The sequence below is a fragment of the Schistocerca piceifrons genome, chromosome 1, assembly GCF_021461385.2.
Source record: "Schistocerca piceifrons isolate TAMUIC-IGC-003096 chromosome 1, iqSchPice1.1, whole genome shotgun sequence".
Taxonomy (NCBI): Eukaryota; Metazoa; Arthropoda; class Insecta; order Orthoptera; family Acrididae; genus Schistocerca; species Schistocerca piceifrons.
Genome location: NC_060138.1, coordinates 881,514,541 through 881,536,323, shown reverse-complemented (window position 1 = coordinate 881,536,323; position 21,783 = coordinate 881,514,541). Strand labels below are relative to the sequence as shown.

At 46.6% G+C, this 21,783-nt stretch overlaps 1 protein-coding gene across 1 annotated transcript in view; it reads left to right on the top strand.

Moving 5' to 3' along the window:
* LOC124792633 overlaps positions 1–21,783 on the top strand; it is a 367,209-nt gene that overhangs the window by 290,154 nt on the left and 55,272 nt on the right. The window contains exon 2 of the mRNA XM_047257955.1: positions 15,709–15,987. Coding sequence (XP_047113911.1) covers positions 15,730–15,987 — 258 coding nt within the window. The 5' untranslated portion in view covers positions 15,709–15,729. The remainder of the gene's footprint in view (positions 1–15,708; positions 15,988–21,783) is intronic.

Here is a 21,783-nt window from a genome sequence, read left to right as displayed (position 1 = left end):
CTCCTCCTTACATGAGGCATCGGAACAACGATTCACCAGGCAACGCCAGTCAACTGCTGTTTGTGTATGAGAAATCGGTTGGAAACTATCCTCATGTCAGCACGTTGTAGGTGTCGCCACCGGCGACAACCTTGTGTGAATGTTCTGAAAAGCTAATAATTTGCATATCACAGCATCGTCTTCCTGTCGGTTAAATTTCGCGTCTGTAGCACGCCATCTTCGTGGTGTAGCAATTTTAATGGCCAGTACTGTAGTTGGAGCTAGACGCAGGGGGCATTGCATTTTAGAAATCGTTAGAGGATTCAATGTTCCGAGATCCAAAGTATTAATAATGTACCGAGAATACCACACTTTAGGCATTACGTCACCACAGACAACGCAGTGGTCGATGGCCTTCACCTAATGACCGACAGGAGCGGTGTTTGCGTAGAGCTGTCAGTGCTAACAGGCAAGCACCACTGCGTGCAATAAGAGCTGACATAAATGTGGGACGTACGACGAACGCATCCGTTCCGACAGTGCGTTGAAATTTGGCGTTAATGGTCTATGGCACCAGGCGATCGACGCGACTGCCTACACCAGTAGCATGACATCGGCTGCAGCGCCTCTCCTGGGCTTGTGACCATACCGGTTGGCCCCTACACGACTCGAAAACAGTGACCTGGTCAGATGAGTCCCAATTTTAGTTGGTAAGAGCTGATGGTAGGGTTAGGGTGTGGCACAGACCGCACGAAGCCTTGACTCAGGTTGTCAACAAAGCACTGTGCAATCTGGTTATGATTTCATAATGGTATGGGCTGTGTTAACATGGAATTGACTGGGTGCTCTGATCCAACTGAACCGATCATTGACTGTAAATGGTTGTGTTCGCCTACATGGAGACCATTTACAGCCATTCATGAACTTCATTTTCCCAAACAACGACGGTATTTTTACGGATGACAATGTTCCATGTCACCGGGCCGCAGTTGTTCGCGAATGGTTTAAAGAACGTTTTGGACAATTCCAGTGAATTATCTGGCCACCCACATCGCCCGATACGAATTCCATCGAATATTTATGGGACATAATCGAGAGGTCAGTTCGTGCAATATCCACCGACCAACCTGATTTACGTTGTCTATTGTTTGATTAAAACACCTGAGCCAAACACTGGAGTGTTGTGTTAAAAATGGCGAGACTGCTCCTTTTCCTCCCAGTTTCCAGATTTAGCAAACCCCGTCCAAAATGTCGCGTAAAAAAACTGGATTTTTCCGGTGCTCTGCTTGCTTCTTATGTCTGTACCACACTGAGCCTTCCGGCAGTACATCTCCATCTACATCTACATACATACTCCGCAATCCACCATACGGTGCGTGGCGGAGGGTATCTCGTGCCACAACTATCATCTTCTCTCCCTGTTCCACTCCCTAACAGAACGAGGGAAAAATGACTGGCTATACGCCTCTGTACGAGCCCTAATCTCTCTTATCTTATCTTTGTGGTCTTTCCGCGAAATAAAAGTTGGCGGCAGTAAAATTGTACTACAGTCAGCTTCAAATGCTGGTTCTTTAAATTTCCTCAGTAGCGATTCACCAAAAAAACGCCTTCTTTCCTTTAGAGACTCCCACCCGAGTTCCTGAAGCATTTCCGTAACACTCGCGTGATGATCAAACCTACCAGTAACAAATCTAGCAGCCCGCCTCTGAATTGCTTCTATGTCCTCCCTCAATCCAACCTGATAGGGATCCCAAACGCTCGAGCAGTACTCACGAATAGGTCGCATTAGTGTTTTATAAGCGGTCTCCTTTACAGATGAACCACATCTTCCCAAAATTCTACCAACAAACCGAAGACGACTATCCGCCTTCCCCACAACTACCATTGCTTGCTTGTCCCACTTCATATCGCTCTGCAATGTTATGCCCAAATATTTAATCGACGTGACTGTGTCAAGCGCTACACTACTAATGGAGTATTCAAACATTACAGGATTCTTTTTCCTATTCATCTGCATTAATTTACATTTATCTATATTTAGAGTTAGCTGCCATTCTTTACACCAATCACAAATCCTGTCCAAGTCATCTTGTATCCTCCTACAATAAGAATTCCCTATTAAAGTGTAGGCATAGATAGCTTTCTGGTAGCTGTGCCTCTATGCTATCTGTTGGCGGACAACGTTGAAACCATCGTCAGTACGTCTACTATCCCCCGGGTGGCAAGTGTACTAACTTTTTTTCTTCCGCCTGCGTGTCGACGACCGGACGAATTTTATGGCGTAGGAGAAATAGATTAGATACACGAACCCTCCTCGTGCGTCAATCTATCTGTTAGTGAAAACAGTATCACAAGGAGTTCGTAAAATTATCCTTCAAATAAAGGCAGAAAAATGCGGCATGGGACTTACACTAACGTTATAACTTCTCATTAATTCATTAAATGTTAAATTATAAATTAATTTTTTAAAGAATTAAATAGTAAACCTTAAATGCTGTGTCAAAGGTTTTAATTCCAAGTTTGCTCTAAAACGTTATTGGTGCGGGTTGGTTATCACTTTATCTCCCGTGACGTGGCCCGCAACACAGGAGTCTATAGAATTACACACGGCCCTGCGTGTCACCACGTGCGCCAGTAAGCTAGCACGCAGTCCGAGGACTTCCCCAGCAGGAAGCTGGCTGCGTTCTGCTGTGTGGCTGGACCTTGTCCGCGGTGCGCAGATAAATGCGTTGTGCTGCTGAGAAAGGTGCCACTGCGCGCGTGTGAGCACCGTTTGACGGTGGGGAGCGCTGGTGCCCGCCTAATGTATGCAAACTGGCGGGCGGGCCCGCGCCTATGGCACCGCCTAACGACACTTCCTGTTCGGCGCGCGGCGCGTAACACGGCAACGTAAACAAAAAGGCGTGTTTCGGTTACGTCAGAGACCAGTATACGGTACCGATGGAATGGCGGGCGTGTTGCGAAGTTCCGCCAGGAGAGCTGCAGGCCGCTGCATCGAGCTCTCTAGGAAAGCACTGGCTATCTGGGCTGTGCATCTTCCTCTTCTTCCTTTGCTTTCTTGTCCGTTCCCGTGTCTCTACGGAATCGGCCTTGTTATATGGGTTTTGGCAATTTTAGTGACTTTTGTAACCGGATGCCCTTCCTGACGCCACCGCTCTCTCCGAGACGGTATTTGTGTTCCTCAACTGTCTACGCCAAGTGCTCAATTGTGAGAACGCTTCCTAAATGTCTGCGTAGAGTCCTGTTTTCATCTAGTTGCATGCGGCAACCCACGTAAATACCACATCCAGGCTGGTTGCCTCACAAGCCCTCGTCGTTAATCAAATGGTTCAAATGGCTCTGAGCACTATGACAACTTCTGAGGTCATCAGTCCCCTAGAACTTAGAACAACTTAAACCTAACTAACCTAAGGACACCACACACATCCATGCCCGAGGCAGGATTCGAACCTGCAACCGTAGCGGTCGCGCGGTTCCAGACTGGAGCGCCTAGCCACGTCGTTAATCCAAGAGCTGGATTCGACCCCGGCACGCTCGACTCCCCGATTCCCAGAGGCGACGCTTGAGCACCCTCGGCTATCTGGGCGTGTTCCCTGCGCTGTACGTCCACTGGTGCACATTTAGTAGGGTTCCCATGTCGTGTAAGCACACCCGTTAAAGACTGGTCAACTCCAGGAGACATCACGCTATCACCGATTGATAACGTCACCAGCGCTGACAATGGCCTCAGTTTGGCGATCAAGACGGTGACAAGTTTCTTGAAATATACCATCATGTTAATCATTGACGATTAGATCCCGTAGATCTATCAAACTGCGAAAATGAGTGCTACCTTCCTAGGGATCCCAGTCTTTTTCAGCTGGGTTAAGATCGGGTCATTTAGCTGGCCAGTCGAGATCCAGCAGAGCGCCTTAGAGTTTCTCAAACAAACGTCTGTCCGATTCATGCCACGCAAACACCTCTTCCATACCCCCCCCCCCCCAAAAAAAAAAAAAAGAAAGAAAGAAAACCAGATCCATTTCCGACGTGCAATACACGATCTACATAGGATGCGTTAAACACCTCAGTGGCCTGTTGGTGCACTAACGCCATGCATCATTTGAAAAGAAATGAAGTCAAAATTCGTCGGACCCACTACAGCTCTCTCTTAGGATGATACGCTGAAGCCGCGCGGGATTAGCCGAGCGGCCTAAGGCGCTGCGGTCATGGACTGTGCCGCTGATCCCGGCGGAGGTTCGAGTCCTCCCTCGCGCATGGGTGTGTGTGTTTGTCCTTAGGATAATTTAGGTTAAGTAGTGTGTAAGCTTAGGGACTGTTGACCTTACCAGTTATGTCCCATAAAATATCACACACATCTGAACATTTTTGATACGCTGAAAACAATGAAAAATCTAAATCCACAAGGCAAGACAGGGATTACAACGTATGACCTTCCGATTCCTGGGCCTACATTTGACAAATACGCCACCTCTTTTTGTAATGGGGTTCATAATGGGATTTCATCTTCTCTTCAGACACTAATTACCTCGTCTAAAAAACCCAAATCGTGTTCGTAGTTTTAGTATTAAATAAAACTGCTGCTATTCCTGCTAACGGTCGCCTGAAACTCCAGCCAATCAACTTCTATGTCACGTTGGTTTGCACCGTGTGTACGCAGTTGGAGAAACTTGAAGTACGTTTTTACAAATTCCTGCGCGGTAGTGTGATACACGGTCATTGAAGCATGAAGGCTCGGAAAATGAAACTTCCAAAGATATTAAAATCTGTAATCGGAAGGGAACTCGGACCAGGACGTTTGCCGCGCGGGATTAGCCGAGCGGTCTGAAGCGCTGCAGTCATGGACTGTGCGGCTGATCCCGGCGGAGGTTCGAGTCCTCCCTCGGACATGGGTGTGTGTGCTTGTCCTTCGGATAATTTAGGTTAAGTAGTGTGTAGGCTTAGGGACTGATGACCTTAGCAGTTAAGTCCCATAAGATTTCACACACATTTGAACATTTTTGTTACGCTGAAAACAATGAAAAACCTAAATCCACAAGGCAAGACAGGGATTAGAACGTATGACCTTCCGATTCCTGGGCCTACATTTGACAAATACGACACCTCTTTTCGTAATGGGGTTTATTCAGACACTAATTAGCTCGTGTAAAAAACACAAATCGTGTGCCTAGTTTTGTTATTAAATAAAACTGCTTTTATCCCAGCTAACGGTCGCCTGAAACTCCTGCCAATCAACTTCTATGACACGGTGGTTTGCAGCGCATGTTTGCAGTTGGAGAAACTTGAAGTATTTCTAGAAATTCCTGCACGCTAATGTGATAGGCGGGCACTGACCCACGAAAGCTCATAAAAAGAAACTTCCAAAGATATTAAAATCTGTAATCGGAAGGGAACTCCGACCAGGACGTTTCCGTTTCAATGGCAGCGCTTTCCCGAAGGAGCAAATTCAGAGTTTGTGTATACAAGTAATTCGCTAATATACTACGTCAGAACGTTGTCATCGAAAACGGGAAGTCCAATTTCGATTGATACTGCTGTACTCGACCGGAAAATTTCATAAAGCGCAAATTTTACAGCCACATAAAAGATTCTTCCTGTTTCACTTTGGAGAAAGGAAAAAGAAACACAGTATTTCGTAACCAAAACGACACGACGTGGTGGATGTACCAACATTTGGGAGGTGCGGACATCAAGTCCCTGATGTCTCATCTCCCATTGTTATGTTGATACGTTTTGTTTCACTAAACTACTTGCGATAACTTAAATAGTGGCGCGACCGACTTCCTCGCCCTCTTTCACTGTAACTGAGCCAGTGCGTCATCGCTGATGACCTCCATTTTACGTTTAATTTTCATAATCATCAATTTAACAGTAAGGCCGACCAGAATTTTTAAGCCTACACAATTTTAAACCGACGTTGCTATTTAAAACAATCCGTTCACAGGCAGGACGAATTTCTCTATGGGACAAAACCGGAAGCATATTCACTGGCTAACGACATGACAAATCTGTGCGTGTCTGTGCGCGTCGCAGAATAAATCTGTTGCTTCGTCAATAGAGCTGTGTCATTTACAGCGCGCGTGGAACGCCGAGTGAATACGGAGATACAGAGATGTACGAAACGGACACTGACTGCCCATAAACAAAGCTAACAAGAAAGCAACATTCGAGGTCTACAAATTTATTGGCTAGTACAAAGAAACAGGGAAATAAATTTTGGATGGTACGACTTCCCTCGAGCTGTCTATATTATTACGGGTTCCTAGATATCTCGCTCCCCGCGCGCCTAGCGCTTGCATTGTAGTGCCGCGTGCAAATGAACGGCGAACACGTCCCCGCAGAAAGTCCCGCACTATCGCGCGGCAGAATCGCGCAGTTGTATGCCCAGCCCAGCGCTGGGAACTTCATTTGCGCCCGCCGTACTCGCTCGTAAATCTGGCAGGCACCGCTGTAGTTCGGTCAATTACGTACGGGGAGCGCGGCGCCGTGTCGCCAGCGCACCATAGGCTACAAGGGCCGCGCTCGAAAGTACCGGCGTCACCGATAGCTGCGGCCAGCTCACGCCAACGTCTAGAAGCGCTTTCTGCTCCTTTCTGGCGTAAGTACGCGTCGTTAGTCGGAACACAGGCGAGGAACCCATACATACTCCTATTATGATAATGGATGTATCTATTTATTTGCTTGTATATATGAAGGGCTTATTTCAATAGTGGTACAAGTCCATTACCTCCACTTTACTGTCTATAATGCTTCTGACATTAATGACCTAGTAGATAGTGTTGGAAGTTCCTTGCGGCTTTTCGCGGATGTTGCTGTAGTATCCAGAGAAGTTGCAGCATTAGAAAATTGTAGCGAAATGCAGGAAGATCTGTAGCGGATAGGCACTTGGTGCAGGGAGTGGCGACTGACCTTAACATAGACAGATGTGGTGTATTGCGAATACATAGAAAGAAAGATCCTTTATTGTATGATTATATGATAGCGGAAGGTAGCAGTTACTTCTGTAAAATATCTGGGAGTATGCGTGCGGAACTATTTGAAGTGGAATGATCATATAAAATTAATTGTTGGTAAGGCGGGTACCAGGTTGTGATTCATTGGGAGAGTCCTTAGAAAATGTAGTCCATCAACAAAGGAGGTGGTTTACAAAATACTCGTTCGACCTATACTTGAGTATTGCTCATCAGTGTGGGATCCGTACCAGATCGGGTTGACGGAGGAGACAGAGAAGATCCAAAGAAGAGCGGCGCGTTTCGTCACAGGGTTATTTGGTAACCGTGATAGCGTTACGGAGATGTTTAGCAAACTCAAGTGGCAGACTCTGCAAGAGAGGCGCTCTGCATCGCGGTGTAGCTTGCTGACCAGGTTTCAAGAGGGTGCGTTTCTGGATGAGGTATCGAATATATTGCTTCCTCCTACTTATACCCCCCGAGGAGATCACGAATGTAAAATTAGAGAGATTCGAGAGCGCACGGAGGCTTTCCGGCAGTCGTTCTTCCCGCGAACCATACGCGACTGGAACAGGAAAGGGAGGTAATGACAGTGGCACGTAAAGTGCCCTGCGCCACACACCGTTGAGTGGCTTGCGGAGTATAAATGTAGATGTAGATGTAGAATGATCCAAACAAACAGAAAGAAAGGTTCATCTCTAGCAAGAAGCCATTTGCTTGAATATTTCTGGTATCTCAACTGCAGATTTTTCAGCGCTCATTGAACTTTAGGACTCTGTATCTCAGAATGAACAGAAATGTACCATTATTGAATTAAGCCCTTCATATGTTCCCCATCTCCTCCCAAGCCACTGGACCGATTTCAACCAAACTCGGAACACATGCACCTTACTGTCAGACAGCAATCGCTGTTGGAGTAAGAACTACCTACCTTACGTAGTTCAGGGGATATGACGTCATAAAAGACCAGATGTGTGAAAAACTGCAGCATCGTGCTTGTTATTTAATTTTTATTGCTTCTTTGCTACTAACTCTATTCACAATTAATTTGGTAGAGAGTATCCACATACGCCACCAAGTGCATCTGCAAAATTTTATCATGGCATCACACGTAGTTCAAGAGATAAGACATCGTAAACATTGAGATGGCTGAAAAACTGCCACATCGCGAATAACGTTTAAATTTATTACTTCTTTCGCACTCACTCTTTTCACAGCACATTTTTCAAACAGTGTTCACATATACCGCTGAATGTAGCTACAAAATTATATCATTGTATGGCTGATAGATAAAGAGAAACGATGTTATCAACACTGAAATGCATGTAAAACTGCCACATCATGAATAACGTTTAAATTTATTACTTCTTTCGCACTCACTCGTTTCACAACACATTTTTCAGACAGTAACCACATAAAGCGCTGAATTTAGTTACAAAATTTTATCATTGCATGACACACAGATCAAGATGTATGACATCATAAACACTGAGATGCGCGAAAAACTGCTGCATAGTGAATGACGTTTGAATGTATTACTTCTCTTCTATTAATTCTATCCGCACCACATTGTGCACAGAGTATACACATATGCCGATGAATGAACTTACACAAACAAACGCCGGCCGGTGTGGCCGTGCGGTTCTAGGCGCTTCAGTCTGGAACTGCGTGACCGCTACGGTCGCAGGTTCGAATCCTGCCTCGGGCATGGATGTGTGTGATATCCTTAGGTTAGTTAGGTTTAAGTAGTTCTAAGTTCTAGGGGACTGATGACCACAGAGTGCTCAGAGCCATTTGAACCATTTGAAGCAACAAACAAAACATTGTACAACACATAGTTCAAGAGGTATGACATCATAAGAACGGAGATGTTTGAAAAAAATGCCACATCGTGTATGAAGTTTTAATACATATATTCTTCACTATTAAGATGCTCCTTCCGATGAGTAAACGTAAGGAAATTCCTGTCGGCTGGCAGCGCTTTTTACAGCTTTCAACTGCGAAGTTGAAATGTCTGCAGGCGAAACTAATAACTAATAGAGCAACGAAAAGGCCTTGCCATAGAGACGTACAAAAAGCCGTGTTGTAGACACATGAAGCAGTTGCGCCCAGCATACAGAAGCTGTCGGGAATACTGCTCATATAGACTTGTACCTTATGCGTATTTCTTTGTACGACTGTTTCATAACCTCAGAGGTGTTTTCAAGAGTACATGGAAACGATATTTTTCTGATGTCACGCTACGAACACAGTTTTTTTTTTCGTTTCCAATAGAAAATTGACAAGATGAATATCGGGGCAATGCCGGGTTTGTCAGCTAGTGTGAATTTTAGGAAGATATCCGAACCACCTCTACTACGCATATTGAATTGAGCTTTTCGCCTCTAGTGCAGATCTGGGGAAACGAAACGGTAGCTGTTTCTAAAGGTGCGTTCAGATGGTCCATAGTTGATGGCAGCATTTGGCGGCAAGGGCGTTGTCGACATTAATGTTACAATGTAGCTGCAATAGACGGCAATTTTGCGGCACGGCTGGGCAATATCGCTGATGTTGCAGGGTGTTTCAGGCAGGTGCCGACGTATTGCGAGATTTTGCTGTTGTTGTCTGGAGGGCTATACCTATCTCTGCCCTTTTACGTAAATGCTTGCCTCTCGCTCTCACATTTGTTTCCTACTTCTCTCACCGAAAGCTCTTAAGTCACGTGGCTAAGCAAAAACAATATCGTTTTGCCTTTGTTCCCAGATTTGCAAGCGTGCATACGTGGTGGTCTCAAACAGTCTGAAAAGCTTGTAAGGATGATTTAGTGTAGGTTGTGCTAAGAAATGATCACTAAGAAAGAAATTCGATATGTTGCGTCATTTCCGAGTTAATTAGCATTGAAGTTAGCCTATCAGGCAGTTGTACGCGCAAATTCAAGTGGCCCGCCAGATACAATTAATGTCATCTGTTCTCTTAGTGTACGTGATAGCGCACGGGACTGCTCAGCCTTTGGCTCGGGTTCGATCCGTTCTACCATCCCCTGTCCAATTTTTGTAGCGCTCCCTCTTTCGGTTTTAGGAAACCAATCGAAGAACGCTTATGGCCCTCTGACGGGCAGCAGCTTCAACTTGCGCACGCAGCGGCCTGATTAGCTAACTAACTCGGAAACTGCGCAACGTATTGAATTTTTTGTCAACAATTATTTCTGAGTACAAGATACCTTACAACACCCTCACAAGCTTGTCAGACTGTTTCTGGCCTCGTTGTAAAGCAACATGTGCTGTTTGTTGTGTAGAGTAATGGACAAGTGGACAAATGAAGGAACTATGCATTTTATAAATGCGATTCATCTACGACCAGAGCTATGAGACGTCGAAAGTTAAGCATAGAAATATCACAACCTGAAAAAATAGTTTGCAAGCTGTTGGTGATGAGCTCGGAAATGCGCTTGATAAAACATAAAAAAAATTCCGAAATCTTCGAACCTGCTCCAAATGGGAAGCAAAAACGTTGCTTAGGAAGAGTTAGGAGGCGGTAACTCTTCATCCACATAGTTTGATTTTTGATGTTACGAATTTCATACTAACTCGACACGAAATAAGAAGCCAGAACTGATCATGTCTACAGTAGTGTGTGCTGGTGGAAAAAAATAATAAAATAAAACTTGTCTTTTTACCGCACTTCAAACTTCCCGTAATAAAATCTTTTAGTCCTTGTACCAAAGCATTGCATACTCCTGATACCATGAGACTTGTTGATACATACTGAACTCTGAACAGGTACATTAATCTTGTATAGAAATCACCAGTACCTAAAAACCGAAAGGTTATTACCAGCGGGGTTGTAATGGGTATACACTAACTCACATTTGTATCAGTTTTAGTAGTCTTCGGACAAGTTGCTAGTACGAGATGTTTGAAATAGTGTTTCGATTTCTAGTAATATTCTGGAGCAGTTTGGGTATTCAGCATCAGTTCACTGGTTTAATTTTTTGAACCATTCCGCTTACTTAAAAAGGAACGAATCCACAAAGCCAGGTTTTCCTTGCCCTATCCATTTCGATTCGTTGTGTGCTGTTAAGGCGTTAGAGCCACACTTCCTTCCATTAGCCCGCGTTCGTCCATTTTTTGGCAATACTGTAAACATTTCTGGCGCGAAAATGTATTGCGGCAAAAATTTCTGGGAAATAGTGGCCAGCAATGTTGTAGTACATATGGCTGCAATTCATGTGGCTGCAATGTTGCCGGACGATATTGTCGTGATATATCGTCGACAGTTGGCGATTTTTATGACCTTTGTCAACTTAACTTACAGAACTTGTCGGCAACATTCAGATCTTTCTGTCAAGTAATCGATAACTGCGTTTTTAGTATCACTTAGAAATATGTGTTATAATTTCATTATATATCTCATGAGCTATAAAGGAGGGGGCGGGAAGGGAAGAGGGGTTTGTGGACGTTGCCGTGTGAGTTTAGAAAGTGAAAATAAGTGAGGTCGGTCAGAAGTTAACCTTCCGCTGAAAACAGAATACTTAAGGCACTATGTCGAACTGGACTAGGATGTGGGCAGTACTATGTACACCAGGACGTTTCAGAAGAAACGAAGCAAGTATTTGTCTGAAGTGTCTTACGGAAACCATGAAAAGGTTTAAAAAATGGTTCAAATGGCTCTGAGCACTATGGGACTTAACATCTGAGGTCATCAGTCCCCTAGAACTTAGAACTACTTAAACCTAACTAACCTAAGGACATCACACACATCCATGCCCGAGGCAGGATTCGAACCTGCGACCGTCGTGAAAAGGTTAAAGCAGCGTAGTCGGACTGTGATTTTGTTCTCACACCTTCAGAATGTGACTCAGGTGTCTCGTCCAGTGCATCAATTCGTTTATTAACCAAGAAGTTATTTTTCTTATTTACGTGGTGCATCTGCATGGGTGTGTATTGGTATTTGGAAAGGAGGTGAAGAATAAGGACCTGTCGATCGCCCGGCTTGTCACTAATGTCCGAGGATATTGCATATTTTGTCATATTTGACGTTACCGATTTTGCCTTTTGATATTTGCTATAAAAAGTACTAAAGAAGTTCTTCAGTCACGAATAGGATGACACACAAGCCAGGAGAAGGCGACAGTGGTAACAGTTTCTGTCAAAACGCCATATATTTTGCGTAATTCAAATCTGCACCGCCTACAGCGAATGAAAAGAAGCAATGGCAATTAAGATTTCCTAAGAATACTACACAAGAAATATTTTCCGTGTGTTCTGTTGGTGCACAGTGGGATGGTATTGGTGATGTTAAGTATCTCCCACTCCGCAGTCAGTATGGTATTGGGCGCACAAAAACAGAAACAAATACGTAGATATTCTATGCGTGATTGGCCTCCGTAAATATAACTGTACTGAGGAGCCCTCTTATTGAAATTTGTTATATTGGCAGAACACTAGAATTGATTGCAACAGGACACGCTTACCAACATCTAGAGCTGATTAATCGTTCAAGATAATGGCGAAAGACACCTGTTCTCTTGACCTGCATTTTCTCATTGTCAGTTATTTACGAACCAACCTTCTACGGTTCAAATGACCGATATCAAATTTGCGAAGACTATAATCGTTTCTCCTTGACAGACGCAGCATCGCAGGGCCGTATTTATGTAGGAACTATCGGTCTGACCTCGACCGAATCGCTCCTAATGGTACAGGACCGCGGTTCGGTGAACCTTCCCGACCTCATCCCGTGATTTATCGCACTATTTCACAAAAACTGCGTGATGTTCGTCTACAATTTACAAACACGCAAGGCGAGCTGTAGAAAGGCAAGATTGAAAAGGGAAACGGTTAGTGAAATCAATGAGGGCCAACAGGTGTGTATCAGCACGGAAGCTTGCGTGGCTGGAATAGCCGTCCATTAGGATGGCAGGAGTCCAGAGCTGGCTGAGGTTGATTATGCAAACGAGGCTGGCACGCTCCCGCACCGCGTTGGAAAGACGGCTGGGTTATACGACCGGTGCAACGATAGGGGGCGCCTTCCCTCTTTCGGTGGCGCTCATCCTCGACGGAAGAGCGATATGAAATCTTGAAGACCTTATTTTTGTCCAGGTGGGCAGTATTACACATTGCTATCGGTGTGAAACAATACGAGTCGATTTCCGAATGAGTGGTCCCACAAAATGTAGAACTTTCAATTGTTTAATGTCTACCTCTACATTCAGAAAGCTGTTTGACGGAAGGTTCTGTATGTACCTTCCGCCCATTCTCGTTCCAGCCGCGAATGGCTAGCGGGAAGAATGATTGGTAGTAATACTCCGTTTGACGTAGACTCTCTCAAACTTTATGTACATGACCTTTCCGCGAAATATACCTAGGAGGAACCAATACATTGTTGGGCTCTTCTAGGAAAGCTCGATCACGGATGTTTAACAATAAACCATACCCTGAAAGCTTCATGCCTCTATTGTAACGTCTGTCACTGAAGTTCCCCCCTTACTCATTCCGTCCTTACTGAACTAAATTGTGACTAAACGAGCACTCTACTTTGGCCTTTCACTGCCTCCATTCTCATGCAGATTCCATACTTATGAGCAATGTTTAAGACTCGGTAGAGCAAAGATTTTGTAAATTATATCCTTTGTGTGTGGACTACACTTCCTGACGATCTCAGTCTGGCGTTTGGCCTTCTAAAGACTGGTTTCATGTGGTCGTTCCACTTTAAATCACTCCGAACGCATACTCTCAGATACTTAATAGGCGTGATGCTTCTACTGATTGTTCAGCAATCGTGTAACAAGACAGTAATGGGTCTTGCAAAAAATGGTTCAAATGGCTCTGAGCACTATGGGACTTAACATCTTAGGTCATCAGTCCCCTAGAACTTAGAACTACTTAAATCTAACTAACCTAAGGACGTCACACAACACCCAGCCATCACGAGGCAGAGAAAATCCCTGACCCCGCCGGGAATCGAACCCGGGAACCCGGGCGTGGGAAGCGAGAACGCTACCGCACGACCACGAGATGCGGGCTGGGTCTTGCAGCCTGTTTATCTACAATAACGTTACATTTGTTTATTATTAAGATCAACTGTCAGTCTGCCAATCCATTGCAGGTCTTTTTGCATTTCGCTACAATTTTTTAGCGTTACCACTCCTCCATACTAAACAGCATCATACGCAGACAGCCTCATGGAACTTCAACGATATCCACTAGGTCATGTATATATAGACATTTTGAACATTTTTGGAACAATTGTTTTCTACATACATTACCTTTGCCAAAGCCATATCCGGGGGACAACAACGTGTTGACAGTACAGGTCACTGTCAACTATCAGTGTAAAAAAATGATGTTCACCCTACATTGCAGTAAATCATTTCACAATTCAGTGGCGCCGGCCGCTGTGGCAGAGCGGTTCTGGGCGCTTCAGCTACTGGTACGGTCGCAGGTTCGAATCCTGTCTCGGGCATGGATGTGTGTGCTGTCCTTAGGTTAGTTAGGTTTAAGTAGTTCTAAGTTCTAGGGGACTGATGACCTCAGATATTAAGTCCCACAGTGCTCAGAGCCATTTGAACCATTTGATTCAGTGCCGGATAACTATAACCAGTGACCAACCATACGCCTCAGAACCATTTCCTCGCTATATGAAAGAGAAAACACATTCTGTCGCAGAGAAAAGGGGTTCGTAAAGATGCAGCAACACGGGCTACTGAATGCTCCAAGACTGGATAAATATCACCTCCACTGATGAGTCACGGAACAAGGTTTTACATGCCAATAGCAAGCCAGAGTAGGAATACGTCGAATCGTCATGAGTCAAAGCACTCCGCTTATCAAGAGAACGCATTTCAGGCAGGTGGTGCACCTGTCCTGGCGTGGAGAGTCTCTACGTGGGCTGAAATGAGGCTCGTGATGCATCTGGTATTGTCTCTCAGATGCGAACGGTGTAGAAACCTACAGGGAAATAATGTGCGCCTACAGAACCTAGAAGACGGCATGCACCTTCAACAGGACAACGCACGCCCCAGTGGTTCCAGAAATGTGCCAGAATTCCACAGACGTTGTGGAGGTTGCAAGGCTTCATCGCTGTTGAACACATATGTTAGAGCATGGAACACATGTGACAGTGCTTATTTAGGTTGTACGAGGAGACAGAGAAAACGTTGCTGGAAGTTTTCTCAGCCGCTTTTGGGGCTGGTGGTCTGGCATCTCAGTCTCTATTGTCTAAACACTGGAGACGAGTGAACAAGTTTCGAGACTTCACAATAAATTGCTTTGAGTATACTTCTACTAGTCAATATGCATTAAATTTTCTGGTTTTCTTCGAACTCTTACTGAATTAATACGGCTATATTTTTGAGACGGGGAGGGAGAAAGCGTTTGCCATCCCGTGATTCTTGCTGGGTACACTCTCGGGTATATCTCCAAATGGTTGAAATGGCTCTAAGCACTATGGGACTTAACATCTGAGATCATCAGTCCCTTATACTTAGAACTACTTAAACTTAACTAACCTAAGAACAACACACACATCCATGCCCAAGGCAGGATTCGAACCTGCAACCGTAGCAGCAGCGCAGTTCTGGACTGAAGCGCCTAGAACCGCTCGGCCACAGCGGCCGGCAATATATCTACAGCTGCACAACACGTACACACAAGTCGTTCTACACACCAAGTCTGGATTGACTACCCGCAATATTGTTTCTATTTTGTAATTTTCTTGATAAGGCATAGGATAAGCAACAATGCGCTGCGCTGCAGTGATGTGTAACGCGAGGAGTAAACGGCATCTTTGCCTCTGTCTGCAGGTTTACGAGGAAGAAGCGGCCATGGACGAGGAAGATGAAGACATGGAGAGCGACGAGGACTTGCAGGACTCGTTGGAGGGCGACGACGACGGAGGGTCCGGGGCAGACGACGACGACTCTGACGAGTCCGACGAGGAGTACGCGGACGACGACTACCTGGAGTACACGCTGCCCGCGCCCGTGGGGGCGGCCGCCGCCGAGACGCCCGACCAGCGGCTGCGCGACAAGTACGCCGACGTGCTGGCCGGCATGGCCAGCAAGCTGCAGGAGGCCAAGCGAGTGAGTACGCCGCCACACTGATGGCTGCCACAGGGAGCGGCATGTTCCTTCTTACGACGTTCATTCTCCTTACGGCAGGTGGACCACTGGAAATACCTACAGGGTCTTCACAATTCATTTTACATTTCTCCAGAGGTTGCAAAGGGCACTTAGTAAATCGAGTTTTACATAGAAACCCAGATCAGGAAGAGGTGCGTTGCCGTGTTTCTTACGCAGTTCGCTTTTTATTATACGCTACCCACATTCAAGGATGGCACGTGATGTCCTCTGTTTCCATATGCCTTGTTTTCAAGCTTCCTGGTGATGCGTCAATTGATATTGCGGTGACTAGTACTGCAGTTGACAGGATGCCTGAGTACACGTTCGCAGAGTACACTGATAAGCTGTTAACTTACGGTGAAGCTCGCCGTAACAGAAAAAAAAGCTTAACGTCTGTACCACAACCACTTTCCAAATCTGTGCCTCCATCTCATCCCATGTTTGCCATAGTAGAATAGCGACTGTGGGAAAGTGGGAAATTCGCAGCCGATAGAGAAAACTGTGGTGCTCCAAGAAGGCGGCACACTGTCGTATTGGAGGAGGAAGTGTTTCATCAATTTGAAGGGAAACCATCGACGAGTACTCGAGCCGTTGCACGTGACTTATAGGTGTCTCGTATGTCTGTCTCGTGTGTTCTGCATGAACAGCAACTCCACCCTTACCATCCTCAGCCATGCTACCGGCGGATTTTGTGCCACATGTCAGTTTCTGTATTTGGTTTTTACACCGATTTGTGGATTTTCCTTAGTTTCCAAGGCGAATTTTATTCATTAGCGAAGCGCAGTTTTAGACGGAAGATGTTTCGAACGCTCGAACATTTGCGATCAAGTAGATCCCAAAGCCATGTGTACATGAAGATTTCAGCACACCTTCGGCATCAGTGTATGGGCATATCTGCGATGGTCGTGCGAATGGGTCGTAGATCCTTCCTCCTCACCTAAAATTGCCTGCAAGGGGCTGCTCACTAAATTCCGAAATCCAATCTTCACCGAGGATGTAGAGCATATATTATTACCACCAACTTTCAAATCGCGTAATGATCATCATTCAAAGATAAGGGAAGTAAGAGCTCGTACTGAGGCGGTCAGACAGTTGTTTTCCATCGTGCGATGCGGGAGTGGAACAAGGGGGGGGGGGGGGGAGTGGGAATATGACTTTGGCGCGAATTGTGCCCTCCGCCACACACCGCTTGGTGGCTAGCGGAGTATATATGTAGATCTAGATGTAGAAGAAGTGCTGGCGGAGTTTTTGAAGATGTTGTTCCATTGGACATTTGGCACGAATTGTAGATCCATCACGATGGCGTGGCAGTACATTTTGCAGTTCGCGTCCGAAACCATCTGAACGTAGTCTACTGGGCCATATGCTTGGCCACCCAGCTCGCCGAATTTAACGCCTTTGGGCTTTTTCGGGTGGGGCCACGTGAAGAATCTTGTCCACGAGGTCCCTGTCCAGTAAGAGGAAGATCCAGTGGCACAGATCATTGCTGCGGAAGAAGTGAGTTGCCACACACCACGCATGCTGTAAAGAGTTTATGCGCACCTACTGAGTACACCGAATTTGGCGGTCGTCATATCGAACAGCTGTTGCAATGTCACGCTAAATAGGAGTGAAATCTGTAGGTCTTGTTTTCCTCGTAATATGGTAACTAACCGTTTCCAGACATGTAAAATTTGATCTACTAAGTTCCCTTAAAATTTCTAGAAGTATGTAACATGAATGTGAAACACCCTGTATATTTAGAGGGTCGTGTCGTCGTTGTTGTGATTTTCAGTCCGAAGACTGGGTTGATCCAGCTCTCCATGATAGTCTGTCCTGCGCAATACGCGTCATCTCTGCATAAGTACTGCAACCTACATACATTTGAAATCGCTTATTGCAGTCAAGACTTGGTTCCCTCTATAACTTTTATCGTCTCCCCGCTTCCTCCATTACCAGATGAACCTATCAAACGGTCCCTTCTTTTAGCCCATTGTCATACAATTTCTTTACTAAAATTCTCACACTGCCTATACTTACACTCCTGGAAATGGAAAAAAGAACACATTGACACCGGTGTGTCAGACCCACCATACTTGCTCCGGACACTGCGAGAGGGCTGTACAAGCAATGATCACACGCACGGCACAGCGGACACACCAGGAACCGCGGTGTTGGCCGTCGAATGGCGCTAGCTGCGCAGCATTTGTGCACCGCCGCCGTCAGTGTCAGCCAGTTTGCCGTGGCATACGGAGCTCCATCGCAGTCTTTAACACTGGTAGCATGCCGCGACAGCGTGGACGTGAACCGTATGTGCAGTTGACGGACTTTGAGCGAGGGCGTATAGTGGGCATGCGGGAGGCCGGGTGGACGTACCGCCGAATTGCTCAACACGTGGGGCGTGAGGTCTCCACAGTACATCGATGTTGTCGCCAGTGGTCGGCGGAAGGTGCACGTGCCCGTCGACCTGGGACCGGACCGCAGCGACGCACGGATGCACGCCAAGACCGTAGGATCCTACGCAGTGCCGTAGGGGACCGCACCGTCACTTCCCAGCAAATTAGGGACACTGTTGCTCCTGGGGTATCGGCGAGGACCATTCGCAACCGTCTCCATGAAGCTGGGCTACGGTCCCGCACACCGTTAGGCCGTCTTCCGCTCACGCCCCAACATCGTGCAGCCCGCCTCCAGTGGTGTCGCGACAGGCGTGAATGGAGGGACGAATGGAGACGTGTCGTCTTCATCGATGAGAGTCGCTTCTGCCTTGGTGCCAATGATGGTCGTATGCGTGTTTGGCGCCGTGCAGGTGAGCGCCACAATCAGGACTGCATACGACCGAGGCACACAGGGCCAACACCCGGCATCATGGTGTGGGGAGCGATCTCCTACACTGGCCGTACACCACTGGTGATCGTCGAGGGGACACTGAATAGTGCGCGGTACATCCAAACCGTCATCGAACCCATCGTTCTACCATTCCTATACCGGCAAGGGAACTTGCTGTTCTAACAGGACAATGCACGTCCGCATGTATCCCGTGCCACCCAACGTGCTGTAGAAGGTGTACGTCAACTACCCTGGCCAGCAAGATCTCCGGATCTGTCCCCCATTGAGCATGTTTGGGACTGGATGAAGCGTCGTCTCACGCGGTCTGCACGTCCATCACGAACGCTGGTCCAACTGAGGCGCCAAGTGGAAATGGCATGGCAAGCCGTTCCACAGGACTACACCCAGCATCTCTACGATCGTCTCCATGGGAGAATAGCAGCCTGCATTGCTGTGAAAGGTGGATATACACTGTACTAGTGCCGACATTGTGCATGCTCTGTTGCCTGTGTCTATGTGCCTGTGGTTCTGTCAGTGTGATCATGTGATGTATCTGACCCCAGGAATGTGTCAATAAAGTTTCCCCTTCCTGGGACAATGAATTCACGGTGTTCGTATTTCAATTTCCAGGAGTGTATTTCTGATAACTTCTGATGCTCTCAATAACAACATACTAAATGCTTTTTCAGAATAGCTATTTTATTCTGTATATAAATTATACTATGAGACATATTCAAAAGTAGTTTGAATATGTCAGATCTTAAAACAACTCTCTACACGTAGAAAACTTTGCACTGATCACATTTAACGTAGAATTCTCTTTGTTTTCCTCTATCGTAACACACCCTGCAACTTGTAGTAGGGATTGCATTTTTGTCTCTTTGAGGTATTTTTGTAGGAAAAAAAGCCCTACTTTCTTCCTTGGAGTCATCTGAGTTTTCTCCTTGATCATGTACTTGCATTTCTGTTGGGTTTTTACCTAAGGACCTGCAAATAATAGCATCCATGTTACCTTCATTGTTGCTGTTGCTAATGTGAGGGCTGTTCCAAACATTATCCCGGTTCCACTCGTCAGTAATTGTCCGCGACCTTGCTTTTCTGGCTCCCTTAAATCGCCTTCAGTGTTATGTATATAATCCTCTTCATAACCACTAATACCATAGTCACTAGAGGCAGATTGTACAAAATCGCTGTTTTCATCACCAAACTCACTTTCTTCGAGCAGTTGGCGTATTCTTTCAGCTTCAGTCAACAAACAAAGTCAACTTTACGTCGTGAAAAATGTCCGCTCACGAGACTCACTGGTTTGTTTCAGCACACACAGCTTCTGCCATCTATTGACAATGCGTTGAACTAATGTCAGAAGTACAGGTGATTTTTTTTTTAATTGTTATTTTCAAACACGCACAAACAGGCAGGCTGTCAGCAGCATGTTACGCCGCTCTTCAGCCATGGGGTAGATAAATAAACAACAGAAAGAATACACAGAAGTGACATAACCGTGGGTAATAAAACAGTAGACACATAAAGACAAACACGGAGCCGTTCACACTCGACGATAATCCACACTACAAACTGTTGTCACGACGAACTAACACTGAAGATGGCGATGGCACAGGTGAACGATGGAGTGTGACGGTGAACACTGAACACTAAACACGACGGCACACACAAGACACTGATGGCGATGATCTCCGGCGCGCGAATGTCCACTTAGCGTGTGTGAGTCCGGGGACCTGCCAAGAGGGGAAGAAGGGTGCGGTGGGGGAGAGGGGAGAACAAAGATGCCAATGGCTGAGGAGATGGGGGGAGGAGGAGAGGGACAGGGAGGGGAATCCCAGGGGAGGAGTGGGGAGAAATGAGAAATGGAGGAGGGAGGGAAGAGGGAGAGAAGGGTCGGAGGGTGCCCAAAGGAGCAAAAACAGGGAGGGAGGTTCAAAGTTGGTAGGAGGGGTAGATGGAGAGGAGGAGGGCATCATCAGGGAGAGGGAGCTGGCGGAAGCCACCTTGGGAGAGGGTAAGGAGGGTGGAGAGATGGAGATCGGGTGGGTCGTTGGAATACAGGCGCAGCAATGGGCGGGGGCGGGAGATGATGGGCGAGACAAGCGGGTGAGGAGGATCAAGTTTGCGGGAGGTGTACAGGATCCGTATCCATTCAAGGAAAAGGAGGAGGTGGGGGAATGGAATGAGATCGTACAGGATCCGCGTGGGGGAGGGGAGACGGATGTGATAGGCGAGGCGGAGAGCATGGGGTTCAAGGATTTGAAGGGATTTATAAAAGGTAGGGGGGGGGCGGAGATCCAGGCCAGATGGGCGTAACAAAGGATAGGGTGGATGAGGGATTTGAGTATGGTGGAGGGGTCCAGACCCCACGTACTGCCGGAAAGGAGCTTGAGGTGATGGAGTCGGGAGCGTGCCTTGGCTTGGATTGTCCAGAGATGGGGGGTCCAGGAGAGTCGACAATCGAGGGTGACGCCAAGGTACTTAAGGGTGGGGATGAGAGCGATAGTATGGCCATAGATGGTGACATAGAAATCAAGGAGGCGAAAGGAAGGGGTGGTTTTGCCTACAATGATCGCCTGGGTTTTTGGGGATTGACCTTGAGCAACCACTGGTTGCACCAAGCGGTGAACCGGTCAAGATGGGATTGGAGAAGGTGTTGGGAGCGCTGCTGGGTGGGGGCAAGGGCAAGGATGGCAGTGTCATCGGCAAACTGGAGAAGGTGGACGGGGGGTGACGGCGGCGGCATGTCCGCCGTATATAAAAGGTACAGAAGGGGAGAGAGGACGGAGCCTTGGGGCACACCGGCAGAGGGAAAAAAGGTGTAGGAATCCGTGTTATGGATGGTGACGTAGGAAGGACGGTGGGAGAGAAAGGAGCCGATCAGACGGACGTAGTTAATGGGAAGGGCGAAGGTTTGGAGCTTGAAGAAGAGACCGGAATGCCATACGC